Here is a 23693-nt window from a genome sequence, read left to right on the forward strand (position 1 = left end):
GTGAAATCGCATCATATGACCCCTTTAAGTAGGCATGGCTATTACTAGTGAGTAAAATAATAATTAAAAAAAAATAAAGAAACTGGATATCACATGTACTATTTTGTCAAGTAGAAATGGCTATTTGCGAGTAAAATAATTTAAAAAAAGATCACGTATATTACTTGATAATTAAAGTCTAAACCATGCAAAACTTTCAGTTATTGTAATGATGGAATTTAATTATTTTACTGAATAGTTTCCATGTTGCCATTTCTAATTTCCACGAATAATAAGCAGTTTTGTTTTTATAAGCAGAAGTATCAGAAATAGCCAGTAGCCTCGGAATCCCCCATTACTTCAGGGTCCTTTAAATCACAATCTGATTTCCAAATGCTTAAAATCTAACACTCCAGATAAGCCAAAGATGAACGATCCAAAAACTATGATAATATCAGTGTGCAACAGAAACGAATACAACGCCAAATGCAAATATCAGTGCTTTACTCTGATTCCTGCACCATTCTGACGGGAAGAAGGCTGTCGTGGGGGATGCTCTGTGCATCTGCATGCTACAGACACAGACGCAGATCTCACGCAAATGATCCGAGTGCGTGAATGCACGGACAGCACGAGGTCACGTGCCAGTCTCGCGGCTTATCACGCAAACACGAGCTGCTTTTATCATCAGTCACCAACACAAAATGATGAGTACATTCGGCGAAAAGGCCGCCAATAGTGCAGCGGACTATGGACTTGGTGAAGTTACACAGCCTCGCTAGTTCAGCATTTAATGATCACAGTAAAGCCGAGGACTGACAGGAAGTCAAATAAGTGAAATCCTGTGTGGAATAAACCATACGTTTAGAGAAAGGCTCGTCAGATCCGGTGACACAAACCAACCAACGGTCGCCAGACTGAGCTAACTAACGTCAGTTAAACACTCAACCATAAACAAACACGACTCTAGGCTAAATATATTATATATATATATACACATATCCACAGAACTTCACCAAAATGAATTCAAGAGAATCTGTTATTTTAACGTTACTGCTCGACACGAAACTTAACGTTAACCGTTACCTGAAAACCGCGTCCTCCTTGCTGCATTTCGCGGGCGGTGAAAACGCGCTTCTTTTGTTGAAGAGTTTATTAAATAATGTGGGGGCCATAATGGACCCACAGTTTTGAAGGAAAAATCCTCTTTTTGTGATTAATTCTCGAGCCACACTCGACTCCTGCAGACGGACTCCATTTGTGGGCCAGTCATGTGACTGCAGTTAGTCACACGAGCTGCTTAGCAACGCCACTGCTCTCTGATTGGTCGATTATTCGCTGCGTTCCCCTCCGCTTTCCTGATTGGCTGATATTTTGATTCATAGCCCACGTGGCCAGAACGGCTGTGTTGATGCTTTGAGGTTAAATTTAAGACATTAAGGCAGTGTTTTTTTAATGCTCGGTGATACATTAAAAAAAGAGCAAAAGCATTCGTCTTTTTAATATTTATTCTAATCTTTTTTTCTAATAGGATTTCATTTGTAAGGTTCTCTTTTCATTTAAAGCATGTAAAAACCTATTCCACGAGCACCTCAAGGCACTGCTGCTTTCTCATTTTGATGATTAAAATCATCCAGTATACATAACCTGATCAGTTTTAACTTCATTTGACATTGGCATATTCCAAGAGTTGTATATTATCCAGCGCTTGTGTTTGTTTAAGAAGACTCACTCCAGTGCATGGCCATTCAATTCCATTCTAATATTTGTAGAAATGTAAACCAAGCATGTAGAAGAAGTGTTGACTGTCCTCTGCTGGTCAGATATGATCCAGGGTTTCGACTGAAGTCCTCTCAGATTGAGATGCTCTATAAAGAACAGAAATGCACACAAAAGGAACATGCATTTCATTGAAATTTCAAAAATGTCAATATGTGGAATGAGAAAAGAAAATGACCGGTTTGGCAGGAAACTTAAAGATGAGTCTGTGGGAAAAGGCTTCCCTCTCACGCTCATCCCCAGGCCTTGAGGGAAACGTCTCGGGATCTCGCTGGCACTCTTCCGCTTGCTTCAACCAGCTTTACTCCAGAGTCCTGCTGCTCTGTCTTACCATGTTTATGGCTTGATACGTTTCCAACGCTCACAATATCGCTGAACGTCACTTTTCTGCAAAACACTAAAAAGGGAAGATTTCCTCATTATCCTGTTGACGTCCAGACTCTATTCACCCTGTGATATCATCAGGAGCATTACTCATTTCTAGTAGAATGCAAGAGGGAAGCACTTAGTCACACAGACATGAATGTGACCATACATAGGCCTAATATGAAATATGTAATACAGTATTAATCACCTTTTTCACAACAGGGGAAATAACTACAACCCTAGTATTCACAGGCGTTCTCTCATTAGCTGATTTTAACACACATCCTGCAAACAGCAGAAACAGAGCTTTATTTAATACAAGTAAGAAAGAAAAAGTAACGCCATCTACGGTATTCATAACTTGCAGCCAGCTTTACTCCAGAGTCCTGCTGCTCTGTCTTACCATGTTTATGGCTTGATACGTTTCCAACGCTCACAATATCGCTGAACATCACTTTTCTGCATTTTACTGGTTGTTCCTTTTCTGCAAAACACTAAAAAGGGAAGATTTCCTCATTATCCTGTTGACGTCCAGACTCTATTCACCCTGTGATATCATCAGGAGCATTACTCATTTCTAGTAGAATGCAAGAGGGAAGCACTTAGTCACACAGACATGAATGTGACCATACATAGGCCTAATATGAAATATGTAATACAGTATTAATCACCTTTTTCACAACAGGGGAAATAACTACAACCCTAGTATTCACAGGCGTTCTCTCATTAGCTGATTTTAACACACATCCTGCAAACAGCAGAAACAGAGCTTTATTTAATACAAGTAAGAAAGAAAAAGTAACGCCATCTACGGTATTCATAACTTGCATGGAGTGAAACTCGAGTACCTGATGCCAAGGTTTCAGAGGGCACACGGAGAGGAGAGAGGCTGAGAAATATATCATTTTAGTTACATTTTTGTGACGACGTTAAACTGAGAAGTATATCAGCACATATTCATTGTCAATAGTTTTAAATGTTATTACAAGGCTGCATTTAAGTGCTCAAAAACACTAATATTAAAAGACAGTATTACGATTTTTTGCCCCCCCCCCTCCCAAAAAAACAGCTTTCTATTGCAATATATTTTAAAATCTAATTGATTCCAGTGATGCTAAGTTAATTTTTTTAAAGCATCATTATTCCAGTCTTCAGAGTGTCACATGATCCTGTTAATAGAAATGTATGACTTTATGCATTTATATTACAAAAGATCCTGTTTCAAATAAATGCTGTTTTTTAACTTCTATTTATCAAATAATATTAATATCAAAAAATGAAGCCACAAAAACATTGATGAAAATAAAAAAACATTATTAATAACTGAGCACCAATAATAATTAAGCATATTAGAATGATCTCTGAAGGATCATGTGACACTTAATACTGGAGCAATGATGATGGTAACAATATTTTCAAATAGAAAATAGTTATTTCAAATGCCAATAATATTTCATAATATTATGGTTTTTACTGTATTTTTGATCAAATAAATGCAGCCTTAAAACATTTAAAAAAGAATGTTTCCAAACTTTTGTTTTTTAGAGTATGCGTAAAATCTGAATTATCATCTAGTCTTTTTTTCCCACGGAAGTTTCAAACCCTTCTGTGTGTATGTATGCATTAAGGCCTTACCAAATGTGTGACAAAGGAAACGATTTCTCTTCAGCAGGGTTTATTGATAGCTCTGCATAAAGCGTAACACAGCGCTAAAACATTTATGTGAAATGCATCCGCCCTCACTGCATTAATAGCAGTTATGAATGATAAACAGCCACGACTCACCAAGAATGGAGGAGAGGTTTGGAGGCTGCTGCAGCGCCAGATCCTGCGCATGGCTGTGATCCAGAAGAGTTGAGTTTTTCACCGTGTTCATCATCCCTTCTTCACCCAGTAACGCTGTCCCCTCGTCTGAGCGCTCAGGAGAGGCACACAAACAGCAGATCATGTTCACTGAAAGCACTAGAAAGTCAAATACTGTATATAATGATTTGTACTGAAGTGCCACAATTTGGTCTCCCCGCTTTGAATTGGTTTACTTCAATGATACGTTAGAATTTTGTGAATTTTTTGAATGAAAGATCAAAAGGATAAACAATGCAGATTTATTTTCACAGCCGCCTTTGCTCATATTTACCAAGGGTGCCAATATTAGTGGAGGGCACTGTATACACATACATTATTATATACTCAATATTCATTTCTGTTCAGTGGCAGTTTACAGGGTCACATCGGTCAAGTGTTCCATATAAGAAATTACAGCAAGTGAGTTTGATACAACAAGTAAACGTCGTGAAAGCATTGTGTCCGTGTTTGAAGCTGGAGACTCAACATCCAGACATTCCAACAAGAAGCTGGAAACACCAGAGGACATGGTTATACCTGGTTAATAACACAGAACAGGTCTGTGAGGAGATATAACCGCTCGAAGCATTGAAAAGAGAGCGTCAAACCCACTTGTGGAGTCCTGGCTGAAGTCGTTGGAGGCACTGGGAGTCGACATGCCCTGCTGAGAGCAGAGGAGAGTCATTACTCTCTTACACATCGCATGGCTGTCCGCAGACCCAGTCTGACTCGTATAGCTTGCAGATTTCAGACTCATACACACAAACTCCTTGTTAGAGATATCAGAGCGCTCGTACCTCAGCATGACCTCTCCTGCATCTGGAAATCAACGACTGGCCATTCAGACACCTTACTCTGAAACTTACATTTGCAAACTTAAAAATTTGCAGAACATGGCTTCAAAAAAAAGAAAGAAGGTAGTTCATGCTGTGTTGCATGATAACGTTCCACAGGTGCATGCAAGATTTGAATGAGGCTGCAGCTGAAATCACATATTTCTCTACTATGTAGTAGGCGAGAAACAGTATGTGACAAAAGTAGTACGTCCAAACTTACAGTACGCACAAAACAGTACTGTTACTGTTAAAAGTAATGCATTCCAACATTGCTTCTCTAACTTTTTACACCAAGTACCACATCAGAAAATAAGTGGCTCTCCAAGTACCACCATAACGACCAACATTAAAATACAGTAGCGCAGTAGGCCTAATTATTCAGCCACAGCTCTGTTCAAAAACAAGGCAGTTTTATTCCTAATAAGAATATTTATTATTGCCGGCCACTTTAAACATTGTAAATACAGTTTGAACATTACATACAGGTAAATAAAAATGTTTTACGATTAAATTAAAATGTACTGTACCTAAAAGTTAAATAAAAACTGTACTGTACTTAAAGGTAAGGTAAAAAATGTACAGTACTTGATCAAAAATTTTTTACACGGGCATCATTTAGCCACCTTGCAAACTTTTAGCTAAGTTGGCAACACTGCGCACAAACCCAACTGATACTTTAAGTGTATAATCTATTAGTAGGCCTACATATTAAGCCGTAAGGTAACAAAAGCGTTTAGCTATCTTCAATTGACAATAAAGGTGGGGTAAGGAGAACAAATATTCTTGATTATCTGTTATTAATTTACAGGAATAACCATTTTTTTTACAGTGCCTGCTATATTTTATTTTTCAACTTAAATGTGCTTTTGATTTTTATTAGGCTACCTATTATTATTATTATTATTCTGCATAAAAACTGATCTTGCAAACTGTAGGCCCAGTATGGAGTTACTTTTGTGCCTTTTGCATCACACACCGAGCTTGAGGGCAAAACAAATGATATTGTAATTAAAAAAATAAAAAGTCTTGTTAAGACGATAATAATTGATAACAAAACTCTTTGAATTTGAATCGCAAGCAAAGATTTTAGACCTGCAAAAAATGACAGCAGAGCAGAGCGCAGGACGTATGGGTGCTAATGAAAAGTGAGGGAACTGCAGAAAGGAAAAATACTTTATATTTGCAAGCTTTTATTTTTTTAATTACATTCAAATGAGTTTTTGGTCTCATTGCCCTTCAGATTATAATAAAGATGGTGATTATTAATGTTGAGAGAGCCTGTGTTAGCCTAAACTGTGTGATAAGAACTGATTTGACTATTATTACTGATTTACTCTCATTCACGGTGAGCATGAATCCACTGAAAAAGCTCTGTTACACATCCCTAACCATAACAGTCAGTTCATAGTAGTCTGTATTGAATATGGCTTGTGCAGTAATGGGTAGTAACTGATTACATAATTATGATTACATAATCAGACTCCAAAAAATTAAGTACTTGTAATTAGAGTGCATTACAGTCATAATCAGATTATGATTACATATTATTCAATGGCAGTAAATTATTATAATTTGTTTATTCTCCCTAATTCTTCTTTCTTTTAAATTGTCTTTTCTAAAAATCCTACTGTGTGTCATACCATTTAGTCGTGTAATGTCATTGCTGTATTCATGTTTGTTCATTTAATGCAGGGATTCCCAAACGCTTGTGTCAGCCAAACTCCTTAAATTACTTATTTGAAATATCTCAGAGGAAGTCAAATATTCCAATAATTTAACAATTTACATGTTTATAGTTCTCTGATGTCGGTTATTGGTCACATTGACATGCAGGTAAACAAATAAAATATTTCTATTTTTAGTGTTTAAGTATTTCAATTATTTGTATATGATACATGATTTAATTTGAACTCTCAAACTCACTGCAGTTCTTACATTAAGCCCAGTCTGGGAAAGCACTGATGTAATGTTTAATGCATTTTATGATGTTGATTGCAAAAAACGGAGTATTTTTTTTTTATATCAATGTTACGTTTAATGGTGAGTTTAAAACAAGTTAGATAAAAAAGTAATCTAAAAAGTAGTCTGAATACATGACTTAAATGAGTAACTTATTACGTTACTAATTACAATTTTCATCATGTAATCTGTGATCAGTAACATTTTATACAATTTGTAAGTAATCTACCCAGCACTGATCTAAGTTGCAAGTCCAGCATTACTCGAGTTTCCTTCAAAAACACAAGCATTTTCTTTCATTCCAAGTCATATTTATATTTCAATAAACTTTATCAAGCAATATGCAAGCTTTGAGAATACGGAACGAGCACCACTATTTTTTGAAATCCCTTCTTTAGGACAGTATTTATCAGACTGTAAAACGTTTTAAAATGCCACATTTGACAAGCTTTAGAAGTGTTGCGTTCTGTGTTTGTGGAAGTCTGTTCAGCAATTTATTACACATCAGACAAACGAATAAACTAATGGATTACTGAAAAGAACAAATGTAGGGCGGGGTCTCGGTTCCATCCACTGGTTGTTGATTGGATGTTGAGATGTGGGTGTGGCACTCAAATGAATGCAGCTCTTGCAGAGGACGGGGTTTATACGTAATACACGTTAGACATTGTATTGGCCACTGGTCAGTGGTCACCTTTCTATCAGCTCTAGATACTGCCACTGGTCACTGAAACACAATTTCATAGTGCAGAACAGACCTTTTACTGTCAGACTTCTGAAAATGTCACACCATGTCTTAAAGTTCACAGTCATTGACCGTATATATTTGACTGCTTATGATGCATACTTTTGGACTGGGTAGTAAACTGGTCTGAAGTTTATCATTTATATACCTGTTGACATTTCATGCATTTAATCGTATCATTTATTTTTTGGTGACATCAAGTTGTAGTTTTTTTCAGATGCGATGTTCAAAATACCTGATGGTGCCAATACATTCCAATAAATTCTTCTGACTGTATACCAAAATGAATTTATTCTCATAATTCTCCTCATTTGTGACTGCGACTCATTAGTCTCCACCCTTCACACAGGCTGCAGAGTAGACAAGGAAAACAAACAGGGTTAAACCAAAAGCCGTCGACACAGAATGACGCACATTTCACAACGAAATGCTGCATAACAGTAACTCAGCTCTACTTGGACATAGCGTGCAGCTCATGCCTCTGCCTCGAGAAAATGTTCAGCAGATTCAGTGCTTTTCCCCCAAGATCTGGTAGTTAGAAACTTCACTTGTGAAGTTAGTCTGTGCAACAAATCTTCAATGCTAATAAACTCTCCAAACAGTAGATCAGAACAGAAACGTGTTATCCGTTAAACAGCACTAAAGCAGTCCGTCCCACTTGATAATCCCGTCCGCCTTCGTTTCGGGAAACTGGAACTGTGGACATTAAAAAAATTATAATAAATTAAAAAAGCGACAGACCAGGTTCTCATCCAATACCTATATTGAAGAAGGGAGATTGGATCTCTATGTATCCTGTTTTTAAACAGCAAAACCAAAAGAAAGGAAGGAAGGAAGATACCGAAAGAAAGAAAGAAGGAAGGAAGGAAGGAAAGAAGGAAGGGAGAAAGAAAGAAAGATGCCACCGACAGCAAGAGAACTGAACTGGGCAGCCTACTTCCCCAAAATCAATGTTTTCTTTTGTTTTTTCTTTTTTCTGAATCCAAACTCAGAGGCATATAAGAGGCGTGAGAGAGGCTGGTGCGGACGCAGAAGAGAGCCGAACGAACTTAGTCGATGTCCATTTCGGGAAGCTTGGCCTCTGTGTTTTCTGGGGCAGCTTGGCCCTTCTCTGGGTTGCCCGCTTGGGCCTCTGAACCCTCCTGTCCGTTCACAGGGCCGTTCTGCTCGGCCGGAGTCTCCTCCTTGGGAGGCTCCACTTTGGGCTTGGGTTTGGTGACGACGTGATTGCAAGCAGAATACAGCTCCTGTATAATGATGAAGACACAGTTAGAAGATTCAGTTCTCAAGAGGACATATATGTGACCCTGGACCACAAAACCAGTCTTAAATGTCAATTTTTCCAAAATTGAGATTCATACATCATCTGAAAGCTGAATAAATAATCTTTCCATTGATGTATGGTTTGTTAGGATCGGACAATATTTGGCCGAGATACAACTATTTGAAAATCTGGAATCTGAGGGTGCAAAAAAATCTAAATATTGAGAAAATCATCTTTAAAGTTGTCCAAATGAAGTTCTTAGCACAAGTTCTTGCATATTACTAATCAAAAATGAAGTTTTGATATATTTATGGTAGGAAATTGTCAAAATATCTTCATGGAACATGATCTTTACTTAACATCCTAATGATTTTTGGCATAAAAGAAACATGAATAATTGTGACCCATACAATGTATTGTTGGCTATTGCTACAAATATCCCCCAGCGACTTAACACTGCTTTTGTGCTGCAGGGACACATATCTGCTTCCAGGGTAATAATGAAACAAGTTTTAAAAAGTGATTTTTCACTATTATTTACAGCAGGATCTGTATTTTCATGGGTTTAAATAAAAGATTTTTGTTTATCAGAGATAATAAAAACAACAAGTGCATCAAAACTGCTAATTTCCTGGTAAAAAATGAACTTAATTTACAAAAGTTAACAAGTTTGCAACAGTAAATGTTACAGAACGTAACTTTTTTGAAAAGTCAAACGTATCAGTCTCTTAAATTGTGACACGCAATTAAATTAACTTCAAAAAAATCATTTCAAACATCTCCGGCATGTTTTATAACACCCAAAAATCAAGCATATGTTCTCAGGCCTTACACACATTATCATGTCCATCACAAACGTAGGCTGACTGTCAGTTGGAATATTAGAACTAAAACCATCAACATAACACTCGCAGGCATCAGTCACTTCACTGAACACCTGCCGCTGGCTAAGAAATAAATCATTATGCTCTTAAATCCACAGATTTGAATATCATGACATCGATATCTGTCAAAAAAATAACGTGCACTGCACAATACACGGTAGTATTTACGAGTAGCAGAGGTCCAGGGAATATATGCATTCCTGGAGAACCCACATTACATTATCGCTTTCTGAGAATGAGGAGAAAATAGCAGCTTCAACATGCTGTCTGTCAGAGACCGTAACATTGTAACATACATAATACACAACGATTTACATGTGGTGTTTTTTTTATACATAAACTACACATTCTATGATTATGATGTTCCTAATTTGAATATTTTTCACCATTTCTTTTTCTTCATTATTTTGGCAATAGATGAACTATTACCGTATTGACCCAAATATAAGACGATGTTTTTTTCTTGGAAATACATCTGAAAAAAAAAAAACGCGGTCGTCTTACAGTGGGGAAAAAAAGTATTTAGTCAGCCACCAATTGTGCAAGTTCTGCCACTTCATGTACCAATATCAATGTACAAAATACCAATACTTATTTTACCGAGGAATTTACCAATTAATTCTTTAAAAATCCTACAATGTGATTTTCTGGATTTTTTTTCTCATTTTGTCTCTCATAGTTGAGGTATATGATCTTGAGATTAAGTCGTCCCTGTAGTAGTCTAATTTGACTCTCATATGCGGTCCCACAGGTTCTGGAACTTGAAGGGTGATTTTTATAAAATGTAGTTTGATCAGTATCTCCTCAAATTTTGATCAAATTACTTAATTTTACAAAAATTTTTTTTTTTACATGGTTATATTTAACTAGCCCTTAGCTGATTTTGAGCCATACGGATAATCAAAATACTGGTGAGGTTTGTACCTTTGTTTTGGCCTGAATCTCTTGGGCTTTAACCACAGGGTCCTGACTGAGACTCTGTTTGCTCTGCAGATTCATTTTGTTGTTCATCCAGGTCATGGTTTCATTCACCTGCTTCTCCACCTTCATCACCTCCAGCTCATCCAAATGATCATACAGCTCATCCTGAGTTAAGAGATAACAGAAGTGAGATTCATCCAATCTGTAATGTATAAAACGCTATATAAATAAATGTGCCTTGACTTAATGAGTGACTACCTTGGCCTTATAAGCCCCGACGACCTTCATGTACTGCTGGATTTGCCTTCCGAGCTCATTCAAAGCTTTTGGCCGCTCCTCTGCCTCCATGAGTCGGTTTTGAATCGGCTCTCCCAGTTTCTAGGAGCAACTTTTTAATGTCATTCTTTTTAATGGGCAACACTTTCAAATTTCAACAAACCAGTAACACATCTCATCTACCTTCAACTCAGCCAGTTTATCGATGTACACTTGCTTCTGCTGGTCCTCTCCTTCTTCATACAACCAGTTTTCAGTGTCCTCCAGTTTCAAGGAGAAAGAATCTCGGTCCTGCATCGAAAGACATTGCTTAATAAAAACCATCGCTTAGAAGCATAGCTATCTTTATGAATGAAAGCAAATACATGTAGACACTCACAGCCTCGCTGACAAAGTTCTCCAGCACTCCGTGCAGTTTGTCTCTCATTTCATAAACATATTCCTCCACATAGTTCTTGGCATCGTTTCTTTCTTTCTCCAGCTTATCCTGCATAATCATCTTCCCCTACAGGCAAGGAAACACAACGTCAGAAACCAGTTCTAGAAAAGGCACCTGCATCTTTTATCAGTGTTCAAATTATTTGTACTTTACATTTTTATGATTTAATTAATTGATCGTTTTTTTTTTAATAAACTTACTGCAGTTCTTACATTAAGCCCAGTTTGGGAAACTGCGGTGTAATGTAGTGTTCAAGGCACTGTATGATGTTGACATCAAAAAATGGAAAACAATAAATATATTCTAAATGACAATTCGCCTGTGTCTATTAAAGCTTTGACAAAGTCATGCCGGATCATTCAAATCAAAAAACAGCCTTTTCAACCACACAGTATTATTTCTGTCTCAATCATTTAATAAACTTACTGCAGTTCTTACATTAAGCCCAGTTTGGGAAACTGCGGTGTAATGTAGTGTTCAAGGCACTGTATGATGTTGACATCAAAAAATGAAAAACAATAAATATATTCTAAATGACAATTCGCCTGTGTCTATTAAAGCTTTGACAAAGTCATGCCGGATCATTCAAATCAAAAAACAGCCTTTTCAACCACACAGTATTATTTCTGTCTCAATCATTCAAATAATCACAGAATTACTGGGATAAAGGTTTATAGTTTGCATATAAACACTGATGTCTGTTGTAGCCACTAAAATAGAGCAAATCACCTTTTGAAAGTATTTGGGGCTTCACATAACGTTTGTGTTGATTACATTGTTTCGCTACTAGATGGCGACAATTGGCTGTCAAAAAAAATTATTTGTGATTGAATCATTTATTCTAGAGATTTGTTCTAAAGGCTGATTCATCCAGTAATGAAACAAGTGAAGTATTTGAGTGAATCATTCAATCATTCATTCAAACCAATTTTTTCGAAGTAAATTACACATTATTTTGTTTAGTTCAGAAACGTGGGAGAATCGATCTCTGTTTGAAACCAAAAAAATTGTGATTCTCAATTGATCCAGAATCGTGCAACTCTAGCTTCTCCTACAGAACACTAACCAGAGAAACCGATCGCTGTGGTGTAGTTTAAGTGCTTTGCACTCTGTGATGTACCTCATTCTCCACGAGCAGATTGAGCGTTTCACTGGCCAGCTGCCAGTGCAGGCTGTTCTCGATGGGCAGATCCACCGTCTTTGTCTTCACTTTGGCTTTCTTGGCTTGTGGAGGTTCATTCTTCTTCTCCTCCTGTTTGTTGTCTTCTGAAGCCTAAAAGTCATTATAGTCGCAGTGAATTTCCCATTTGCCATTGCAAACATTAGGTATTGTAGAGCAGTGGTGGGTTTCAAGGGGATAAAATGCTCCCATATCTTTGTTATTGATGTCAAATTGTGTCCAATCCAACTATGTTTTACCATTAAACAGGTGAAGTGATGCAGTAATCCAATGCACTATACGTCTGTCTAATCAATCGCATGACTCTTCTTATACTGTATATTTTGGACCTATGCAGTTCACTTTTGGTACCGTGTTGGGTTGCCAATACAAAATTCAGGTTTTCTATAACATAAGCACGGTATAATATTCATGTGAGGGCACATATAAGCTGTAAAATGCTTTTTAAAAATTGCATTTTTGATTTAATGTCCCTTTTTTTCCTTTCTCCGTTTCTTTTACATTGTTTTGATATTTCATATGACAATAAAATAGTTGACAATAAAGCATCAGTCTGTCAATAGGAATGAACCTTGGCTATTTTTAGATGCACAACAAGCAGGCTGCAATTGGAAATGCACGCTTTTAAATACATTCGTATTTTGTTGAAATGTTGTATATCTGGTGTTGGTGTGCAAGTGTATTCACACACCTCCATGTCTTCAGTGTCCGATTTCTTGTCTGCATGTTCTTTCTGATCATCACCTTGAGCCTTCTGTACTTCTTGATCCACTTGCATCTTGTTCTTGAAGGAGCAAATATAATCAATGTTCACAGGGTCTTGTAAATGACTATGGTCACAAACACACTCAAAACTTATCGTTTAGCATGTGTACGGAACAGAAAGTAGCTCCTACTAACCCAAACTCTCAATAATTTTGAATGGTTTTGTAAACGTTTGTTTTTGCATCTCACAAGTGTAAATGTATGGAAGCTTATTTCCACCACAGAATAAAAACCAAATAAAAACGGCAATTGCGACTTTTTAGGCTCACAATTCTGACCTTTTTCCCATCACACTTCTGAAAGTCAGTTGTCAATTGTGAGTTTAGAATTTACAACTGCAAGATATAAATTTGCAATTTTGAGGAAAGAAATCTAAATTGTGAGAGAAATTTGCAATCACCGTTTCTGATATTTTTATTCTGTAGCAAAAATAAGCTTTCATATACACTTTCGCTATTCAGTATTAATTTCAGAAGTGACTCCTGTATTCTGTACACACACAGAACGACAGTAAAGGGATTAACTTCCACATTAAAATGTATATAATGCTCACAAAACAAGTAAAATCTAGTTTTTAGAGCTAATGCTTCATAAAATATTAAACCAACTGCTCTGTGCCCAATGGATCCCCTGGTGTCATGGGATAGACAAAACCATTAGGGGTGACTTTACCTCATCCTCTTTGGCTGGAGTGTCTGTCTCCATGGGTTCCTCTCCCTCTGCAGACTTCACAACCTCCACCAGGGAGGCGCTGGACACACTGAAGACCCCGTGCACATTCACACGCACCTTCACCTTCACCTTGGAGCTCTCGCCGGATGGCTGAGGCACCACCTTCTGGATGTTAAACTGGCCTGTGGACAGGCAAAAATGGTCAAAATGGTTGCAAAATTAATCATAATCATGATTTCTGCTTTTCTTGATTAAGCATAATCGCCTGTGAAACTGGCTCGCTGGTTTAATTTTCATTAGACATTTCCACTATCTTGCATTGGTATTGAGCCTCTACAAGCTTTCTTGCTTGAGGTTGCTAGATGTCAAAAGATCAAACCCTCAAAAATGTATCCAGTCTCTAAGAAGGATACTTTTTCTGCCTAGCGTTTTACTAAATCTTCCCAACCATGCTGAAAATAGTGACAAACAAGTATGTTATGGAGGAAATATATATATATGGAGTTTAGCGATCTCTACTGTGATTCGTTCACAGGGTGCTGTTTGCTGAGACTAAATCTGTGAGCAAACCTTCTCAGTGATAAACCGTATTAAATCCAAACATGAATCTCAACTATATTGTCCGTGACTGTGGTTGCTGAATCAATGCACTTCTGCAAACTTTTTGTTGCTTTAATAGAAAGTCGTTAAACAAACAAAAAAATTTATAAACATACTGTATATATATATATATATATACACACACACACACATATATATAGACACACATAAAAAAAAATTTTAAGTACACTTTAACAATTCACGTCAAATTTGATTTATAATAGTTTATTTATAATAGAGCTGTCATGTGAATGAAGTTCGGTGTAACTTTAAGCCAGACCACAGTAAAATGCACATCTCATCAGTGTGTAGCACTCTATTCCACAGTCCTGTTACGCATGTACAACAAGTGCACATGCTGTAAAATAAAACGCAACCCATTTGTTTGTTTTCACACTTTATTAGAGTAACACATTCAAACTCTGAATATTATTTGTTTGTTTGTGGACATGTCACACATAAAAAAAATTTTTAAGTACACTTTAACAATTCACGTCAAATTTGATTTATAATAGTTTATTTATAATAGAGCTGTCATGTGAATGAAGTTCGGTGTAACTTTAAGCCAGACCACAGTAAAATGCACATCTCATCAGTGTGTAGCACTCTATTCCACAGTCCTGTTACGCATGTACAACAAGTGCACATGCTGTAAAATAAAACGCAACCCATTTGTTTGTTTTCACACTTTATTAGAGTAACACATTCAAACTCTGAATATTATTTGTTTGTTTGTGGACATGTGTAGACTAATACTTAATGAAGTAGTACTGTGCTAAGCTCCAATTAAGCAAAGAAGCATTCCCAACATACCCATGGTAGGATCAGGATACGGCAGCTCTTTGGGATTGTTGTAGTAGGCCTCCAAAGAGAAAGGCTCCCTCCGGTAGAAAGTCAACACTTTAGAGAAGGGTGCGGCATGGTTCTTCGGGAAAACTTCACAATCACTGCAGAGCAAGACATAATGTGACTATTGAAAGAGTGAACTAAGAGAGTTAATCATGACACACAGAGAACCAAGAACGCACCTGATGCCTTCGTCAGCCGCTGAGGTCCACTTCAGAGAGATGGGGTAGGGAACCACTTCTGTGATGGAGAACTCACGCACTTTGAAGGCGGGCGACAGGATTGCACACTGAGGAACAATAAAGACTTGTTTGCAACACTAAGAAACACTGTAGGCTGTTATTATGAGAAGCAGCAGAAAAATGAGCTCTGTATGCAAAGCAATATGAAAAAACTGGTGGTACAAATTATCACAGGAAGTCATTATTATCACAGTTCTGTGGTTACAGAATCACACACTTGGTAGATTAGGGCCCTATGAAATCAGTTTTATTTAACAAAATTCTGTTTTTTTGTTTTCGTTTAGATTTTTCTGTATTCCTGTATATTATTGTTTCTCCTCTATGCCCCGCCTTTCTGAAACGCGTCGATTTTTACAAAGCTCATTGGTCAGAAAAGAGAGGTGTGCTCTGATTGGCCAGCCATCAAGTGCTTTGTGATTGGCCGAATACCTCAAGCGTGTGATGGAAATGTTACGCCCCTTAACATATTTGGAAACACACAGCGTCTCCACGACATGGCGGCGGCAACAATACTACAGTGAGAATAAAAGTTACACCTTCTTTCTTTGCATAAACATTTGAGCGGCGTCATGCAAATCTTCCCACATAGTGAACGTAGTGTTTAAATTAGGCATTTTAGGAAGGCGTGGGCGAGTCTTAACTTCTAGAAAGAATATCTCTTTGGATTTGAGACTTTAATCTGTAAGACTTTATGGATTTTATATGTGACCCTGCAGCACAAAAGCAGTCTTAAGTCGCTGGGGTACATTTGTAGCAATAGCCAAAAATACATTGTATGGGTCAAAATGATTGATTTCTTTTATGCCAAAAATCATTAGGATATTAAGTAAAGATCATGTTCCATGAAGATATTTAGTACATTTCCTACCATAAATAGATCTAAACTTAATTTTTGATTAGTAATATGCATTGCTAAGATCTTCATTTGAACAACTTTAAAGATGATTTTCTCAACATTTAGAATTTTTTGCTCCCTCAGATTCCAGATTTTCAAATAGTTGTATCTCGGCCAAATATTGTCCTATCCTAACAAACCATACATCAATGGAAAGCTTATTTATTCAGCTATTCTATTTTTAAAAACTGACCCTTATGACTGGTTTTGTGGTCTAGGGTCACAAATAAGCATTAACAGCTTGTAACACTCCAAAGACAAAGGAAAATATGAAATCGCGTCATAGGACTCATAAATAGTGTTATACAGTATATATCGACTTTATATCAGCCATGGGCCACCCTGTTCTCTAAGATATTGGCATGGGCCATTAAAAAGTTAATGTCCAAAAACTAACCTGCAAAGCACATCCTCTGGCCACAGCCTCGTCCGCGTTCAACGTCGTGCTCAGCTCCGTTCCGAAGAATTTGCTGATTCTCTCTTTGATGGCTGGAATCCTGGAGGCGCCGCCCATGATCTCCACTGCATAGATGTCGTCTTTCTTCAGTCCTGGTTATAGGAGGGGAAAAAACACCACCACTGTTGCATCACTGCTTGACGGGAAAGACACGCTGCTAAAAGCAAAAGCACTTGCACTCACTGGTCTGTTCCATGATGCTGCGCAGTGGAGCCTCCACCTTAGCCAGCAGCTCTGCACAGAACTCCTCAAACTTGGCTCTGGAACAAGAGAGTCATGAAGATATTATTAGACGTGGTATTTTAATGAATTAACCCGCTGACATCATAACATTTCCCCGTCACAGCTCAGTGCCTAATTTACGCCGCTGACATAGAGCGCCCAGTTTAGCTGTTAGCATGCAGTTACTGACCTGTTAAGCTTGCCTGAGACGTCGATGTCATTCATGAAGCATTCGATGTTGAGCGGCAAGTCCGAGGAGTTGGCGCTCATGAGTTTCTTCAGTTTCTCGCACTCCTGGTAGAGCCGCACTAGAGCGCGGGGCTTCGATCGCACGTCCAGCTTGTACTTCTGCGCAAACTCCTCACAGAAGAACTTGACCAGCACCTCATCGAAGTCTTTACCGCCCAGCTCAGGGTCAAACGCAGAACCCAGAACCTGCGTTAATCAGTCAACAAAAGCATTGAGGGACAAACTTGCTATCAAATAGACACATGTACAAAATTATGCAACGGTTTCTTAAAGGGATAGTTCACCCCAAAATGAAAATTCTGTCATTAGTTACTCACCCTCATGTCGTTCCAAACCCGTAAGACCTCTGTTCATCTTCGGAACACAAATTAAGATATTTTTGATGAATTCTGAGAGCTCTCTGACCTTCCCATAGACAGCAAGGTAACTACCACGATCAGGGTCCAGAAACGTAGCAAAAAGATCATTAAATTAATCCATGTGACATCATCGGTTCAACCGTAATATTACGAAGCTACGAGAATACTTTTTGTGTGCAAAGAAAACAAAAATAACGTAGGATCAGGATACGGCAGCTCTTTGGGATTGTTGTAGTAGGCCTCCAAAGAGAAAGGCTCCCTCCGGTAGAAAGTCAACACTTTAGAGAAGGGTGCGGCATGGTTCTTCGGGAAAACTTCACAATCACTGCAGAGCAAGACATAATGTGACTATTGAAAGAGTGAACTAAGAGAGTTAATCATGACACACAGAGAACCAAGAACGCACCTGATGCCTTCGTCAGCCGCTGAGGTCCACTTCAGAGAGATGGGGTAGGGAACCACTTCTGTGATGGAGAACTCACGCACTTTGAAGGCGGGCGACAGGATTGCACACTGAGGAACAATAAAGACTTGTTTGCAACACTAAGAAACACTGTAGGCTGTTATTATGAGAAGCAGCAGAAAAATGAGCTCTGTATGCAAAGCAATATGAAAAAACTGGTGGTACAAATTATCACAGGAAGTCATTATTATCACAGTTCTGTGGTTACAGAATCACACACTTGGTAGATTAGGGCCCTATGAAATCAGTTTTATTTAACAAAATTCAGTTTTTTTGTTTTCGTTTAGATTTTTCTGTATTCCTGTATATTATTGTTTCTCCTCTATGCCCCGCCTTTCTGAAACGCGTCGATTTTTACAAAGCTCATTGGTCTGAAAAGAGAGGTGTGCTCTGATTGGCCAGCTATCAAGTGCTTTGTGATTGGCCGAATACCTCAAGCGTGTGATGGAAATGTTACGCCCCTTAACATATTTGGAAACACACAGCGTCTCCACGACATGGCGGCGGCAACAATACTACAGTGAGAATAAAAGTTACACCTTCTTTCTTTGCATAAACATTTGAGCGGCGTCATGCAAATCTTCCCACATAGTGAACGTAGTGTTTAAATTAGGCATTTTAGGAAGGCGTGGGCAGGTCTTAACTTCTAGAAAGAATATCTCTTTGGATTTGAGACTTTAATCTGTAAGACTTTATGGATTTTATATGTGACCCTGGAGCACAAAAGCAGTGTTAAGTCGCTGGGGGATATTTGTAGCAATAGCCAAAAATACATTGTATGGGTCAAAATGATTGATTTCTTTTATGCCAAAAATCATTAGGATATTAAGTAAAGATCATGTTCCATGAAGATATTTTGTACATTTCCTACCATAAATAGATCTAAACTTAATTTTTGATTAGTAATATGCATTGCTAAGATCTTCATTTGAACAACTTTAAAGGAGATTTTCTCAATATTTAGATTTTTTTGCACCCTCAGATTCCAGATTTTCAAATAGTTGTATCTCGGCCAAATATTGTCCTATCCTAACAAACCATACATCAATGGAAAGCTTATTTATTCAGCTATTCTATTTTTAAAAACTGACCCTTATGACTGGTTTTGTGGTCTAGGGTCACAAATAAGCATTAACAGCTTGTAACACTCCAAAGACAAAGGAAAATATGAAATCGCGTCATAGGACTCATAAATAGTGTTATACAGTATATATCGACTTTATATCAGCCATGGGCCACCCTGTTCTCTAAGATATTGGCATGGGCCATTAAAAAGTTCATGTCCAAAAACGAACCTGCAAAGCACATCCTCTGGCCACAGCCTCGTCCGCGTTCAACGTCGTGCTCAGCTCCGTTCCGAAGAATTTGCTGATTCTCTCTTTGATGGCTGGAATCCTGGAGGCGCCGCCCATGATCTCCACTGCATAGATGTCGTCTTTCTTCAGTCCTGGTTATAGGAGGGGAAAAAACACCACCACTGTTGCATCACTGCTTGACGGGAAAGACACGCTGCTAAAAGCAAAAGCGCTTGCACTCACTGGTCTGTTCCATGATGCTGCGCAGTGGAGCCTCCACCTTAGCCAGCAGCTCTGCACAGAACTCCTCAAACTTGGCTCTGGAACAAGAGAGTCATGAAGATATTATTAGACGTGGTATTTTAATGAATTAACCCGCTGACATCATAACATTTCCCCGTCACAGCTCAGTGCCTAATTTACGCCGCTGACATAGAGCGCCCAGTTTAGCTGTTAGCATGCAGTTACTGACCTGTTAAGCTTGCCTGAGACGTCGATGTCATTCATGAAGCATTCGATGTTGAGCGGCAAGTCCGAGGAGTTGGCGCTCATGAGTTTCTTCAGTTTCTCGCACTCCTGGTAGAGCCGCACTAGAGCGCGGGGCTTCGATCGCACGTCCAGCTTGTACTTCTGCGCAAACTCCTCACAGAAGAACTTGACCAGCACCTCATCGAAGTCTTTACCGCCCAGCTCAGGGTCAAACGCAGAACCCAGAACCTGCGTTAATCAGTCAACAAAAGCATTGAGGGACAAACTTGCTATCAAATAGACACATGTACAAAATTATGCAACGGTTTCTTAAAGGGATAGTTCACCCCAAAATGAAAATTCTGTCATTAGTTACTCACCCTCATGTCGTTCCAAACCCGTAAGACCTCCGTTCATCTTCGGAACACAAATTAAGATATTTTTGATGAATTCTGAGAGCTCTCTGACCTTCCCATAGACAGCAAGGTAACTACCACGATCAGGGTCCAGAAACGTAGCAAAAAGATCATTAAATTAATCCATGTGACATCAGCGGTTCAACCGTAATATTACGAAGCTACGAGAATACTTTTTGTGTGCAAAGAAAACAAAAATAACGACTTTATTCAACAATTCGTCTCCCGTTTACGTTGTTTACACTTTGCTCTGAACGTAAACAGCGTATCCGCGAACATACGTTGTTTATGTATGTGATACTCTCCAAAATGGAGCTATAGGGTGATGCGGAGGAGACGAATTGTTGAATAAAGTAGTTATTTTTGTTTTCTTTGCACACAAAAAGTATTCTCGTAGCTTCGTAATATTACGGTTGAATTATTTTACGTATCCGCGAACATACGTTGTTTACGTATGTTACGCATGTACGTTGTTTATGTATGTGATACTCTCCAAAATGGAGCTATAGGGTGATGCGGAGGAGACGAATTGTTGAATAAAGTAGTTATTTTTGTTTTCTTTGCACACAAAAAGTATTCTCGTAGCTTCGTAATATTACGGTTGAATTATTTTAACGATCTCCTTGCTACGTTTCTAGACCTTGATCGTGGTAGTTACCTTGCTGTCTATGGGAGGGTCAGAGAGCTCTCAGAATTCATCAAATATATCTTCATTTGTGTTCTGAAGATGAACAGAGGTCTTACGGGTTTGGAACGACACGAGGGTGAGTAATTAATGACAGAATTTTCATTTTGGGGTGAACTAACCCTTTAAGCTTAAATGGTTTTGACATGACAGCTCATCTTAAAAAGAATTCTCATGGCACTGGACAAAAGACATGCATGTGTACAGTAGCTATGTTACCATCCACCTATTTTTATGTGCATTTTGAAATATCGCATTAAAAAAAACGCCTGGATGGAAACGCCAAGATGAGCATAAATTCTAAAAATGCGCATTAAAAAAATTCACACAATTAAGTAGGATAAACTTTTAATCCGATAAGAGAAAATGTGCATAAACTATGATGGAATCACATTTACCGAATAAATTCCACCACGCGCATCAAAAAAAAGTAAAGTGACACTGCACACTTGGGCAGGATAACTTGACTAACCCACGGACCGATCTCGTTGCACAGCATCTGAAATGTTGTTTTGGTTTTTCTGCAATGCCTGAGCAAAGTCTGGCATCAAAGTAGGCCTATTTCTGTATAACTGTCTCACGACTGCGTTCCCAAACAGCAGCATCCACCTCCGAAAGCAATGACAGCGTTTATTGTGTTTCATCATATATGAAAATTATTATATTCAGTGGCATTTCCAACTTTTTTTGTGATAATTAGTGCCAGTTTATCAGGAAGTGACGATTTTGTTCTCTTTGGCTTGTTGGATGGAAACGGTGCTTTATTCGCAAATGTTTTATGCGATGTTCCAGTTTTGCGCATAAATTCACATTTTTGGATGGAAACATAGCTAGCGGCCAACAATCTGGAGTCCAATTGTTTCATAATTTTTTTTGAAATTTATTGTTGAATTTGTTACAAAATCAGTGCTTTAACCCTTGGGTTCTCCTAATTTAGTTCATTCGTGATCCTTCGCGGTCAAAACAGACTGACATTTTTTTTCCCTCATGGAATGAATGGAACTAAATTTTGTCTCAAATATATTAATTATTTAATATTTTAAGGGATTTAATGATGCTAGACAAAAAAAAAGTAAAATAAGCAGCATTTGTGTCTACATAAAAATACAAACATTAGAAAAAATATATTATTTTCAATTAATAGTGTACAGTCGAGATGTCCGTGTAGTCCAATATTTAAACACACACACGTATATGTAATCTATATCTAATCATATATGTAAATTCACATTATTTTAGTATCATATATATATATATATATATATATATATATACACAGTATGTATCATTATAGTTTGTTAATGTTTTAAAATATTTATTTATATACTTAGTTTTTATTTTTTTATTTGTACAATTTTTTTAATTTTGTTATTAGCTTCTAAATATTACTATTTAGGTTTAATTAATTTCAACCCCCAGTTGAAATTTTAGTGCTTCAAATTAATTAATTAATTAAAATAAATAAAATCAGTTTAGGCAAATAACTGAAACACGTTTCTCATCTAATATTTAGTATTTTATTGTAGGTTTATTTCAATTACCAAACATGTTGTAATAGTTTTGGATTTAGTTAACAATAATAACCTAACCCTGCCCTGAATATTAATGTTTTGACAGTTAAGAAATGGCACAATAATGTGCATAATAAAGTATGTGGAGAGAAAAGGCTCACCTTCAACTTGCCCTTGTTAAAGGCACACACAGAGACCTGGTAACCAGCGTGACCAACATCCACGAACACCACAATCCTGGGCTTCTCCTCAGGAGCAGGCAGGTCCTGTTTGTAGATCCCATACGCCAGCGCAACTACAATTACAGTAAACACGTGAACACATTAAACTCTTCAAACTAAAGGTAGACGTAGAGTCATATGGAAACAGTTTTATTTGCTTGTATTTTTAATGTTTTGGGGGCCCAACGCTGTACAATCCATATCTGTTTGTTGGAAAAGGAAAAGCTCAAATATTCAGCACATCTTTCTCTTTGTGTTCCATACAACTAACAGAGGTCTGGCATGACATGAAAGTGAGAATATGACATGACAGGTCTGGCATAAACAGTGACAGAAGTTTCAATTTTGGGTGAAGTAAATCCATCTAAAGTATTTTACCTGCTGTAGTGTCATTCATGAGTCTGAGGCAGTTCAGGCCTGCGATCTGTGCAGCATCCATGACTGATCTTCTCTCGGCATCAGTAAAGAAGCTGGGAACCTATGCAAGAGCATGAGAACACCAAAAAAAACAATAACTACTCACATTCATTACACAGTAACTACAACAGCTAAACGCTAACGACATGAATAATAATGCAATATTCTAAAAATAACATCAGTGATGTTACTGGGACTAACGCTAGAGAAGAACAAACAGCAAGAGTCAAAAAAGGAAGAAATGCTCAACTCAAAATCAAATTAAAAAAATGCTGATGTGAGGTGAAGGTAGTGACATTTGTCATAAATTAAGTCAAATGTATTCAAAGCACCTTTATATATAATCATAATGTTATTATATATAGTATATTAATATCTTCACACCTTGTACTCGCATTTAGCAGATTAAAGTTACAAGCAACCAAGCATTGAGATTT

General features: G+C 37.7%; 3 protein-coding genes across 3 annotated transcripts in view; all 3 read right to left on the reverse strand.

Moving 5' to 3' along the window:
* Positions 1-1242, reverse strand: part of LOC107603233 (folliculin-interacting protein 1-like) — a 40437-nt gene extending 39195 nt beyond the window's left edge. The window contains exon 1 of the mRNA XM_016295976.1: positions 1066-1242. Within this exon, the coding sequence (XP_016151462.1) occupies positions 1066-1154 (89 nt within the window). The 5' untranslated portion in view covers positions 1155-1242. The remainder of the gene's footprint in view (positions 1-1065) is intronic.
* A 6539-nt stretch (positions 1243-7781) lies between these two features.
* On the reverse strand, positions 7782-17603 carry LOC107603260 (heat shock 70 kDa protein 4-like). The gene is made up of 13 exons (XM_016296023.1): positions 17363-17603; positions 17134-17210; positions 16891-17042; positions 15539-15645; positions 15324-15457; positions 13911-14092; positions 13165-13257; positions 12414-12566; positions 11234-11359; positions 11038-11145; positions 10837-10956; positions 10582-10743; positions 7782-8756 (listed from the first exon to the last, which is right to left on the reverse strand). Exons 1-13 carry the CDS (start codon positions 17440-17442, stop codon positions 8559-8561), a joined length of 1692 nt encoding a protein of 563 aa, XP_016151509.1. The 5' UTR covers positions 17443-17603; the 3' UTR covers positions 7782-8558.
* LOC107603234 (heat shock 70 kDa protein 4-like) lies at positions 17481-23327 on the reverse strand. Its single transcript, XM_016295977.1, has 8 exons — positions 23218-23327; positions 22780-22913; positions 20011-20255; positions 19782-19858; positions 19539-19690; positions 18187-18293; positions 17977-18105; positions 17481-17607 (listed from the first exon to the last, which is right to left on the reverse strand). Exons 1-8 carry the CDS (start codon positions 23276-23278, stop codon positions 17481-17483), a joined length of 1032 nt encoding a protein of 343 aa, XP_016151463.1. The 5' UTR covers positions 23279-23327.
* Between the last annotated feature and the right edge of the window lie 366 nt (positions 23328-23693).

Source organism: Sinocyclocheilus grahami, unplaced genomic scaffold, assembly GCF_001515645.1.
Source record: "Sinocyclocheilus grahami isolate Dianchi unplaced genomic scaffold, SAMN03320097.WGS_v1.1 scaffold343.1, whole genome shotgun sequence".
In the NCBI taxonomy this organism is placed as follows: Eukaryota; Metazoa; Chordata; class Actinopteri; order Cypriniformes; family Cyprinidae; genus Sinocyclocheilus; species Sinocyclocheilus grahami.

Bases quoted from the DNA above. Each gene is read 5' to 3' on its own strand.
- LOC107603260 (XM_016296023.1), bottom strand. From the start codon at position 17,442: ATGAGCGCCAACTCCTCGGACTTGCCGCTCAACATCGAATGCTTCATG. The intron at 10,744-10,836 runs GTAGTCACTCAT...CTCTTAACTCAG, and splicing joins TCGGGGCTTATAAGGCCAAG to GATGAGCTGTATGATCATTT. The intron at 8,757-10,581 runs GTACAAACCTCA...ATCATTATACAG, and splicing joins AGATTCAGGCCAAAACAAAG to GAGCTGTATTCTGCTTGCAA.
- LOC107603234 (XM_016295977.1), bottom strand. From the start codon at position 23,278: ATGGATGCTGCACAGATCGCAGGCCTGAACTGCCTCAGACTCATGAAT. The intron at 19,859-20,010 runs GTCAGTAACTGC...CTCTTGTTCCAG, and splicing joins GTCTCAGGCAAGCTTAACAG to AGCCAAGTTTGAGGAGTTCT. The intron at 18,294-19,538 runs GTTCGTTTTTGG...ATTGTTCCTCAG, and splicing joins CCAGAGGATGTGCTTTGCAG to TGTGCAATCCTGTCGCCCGC.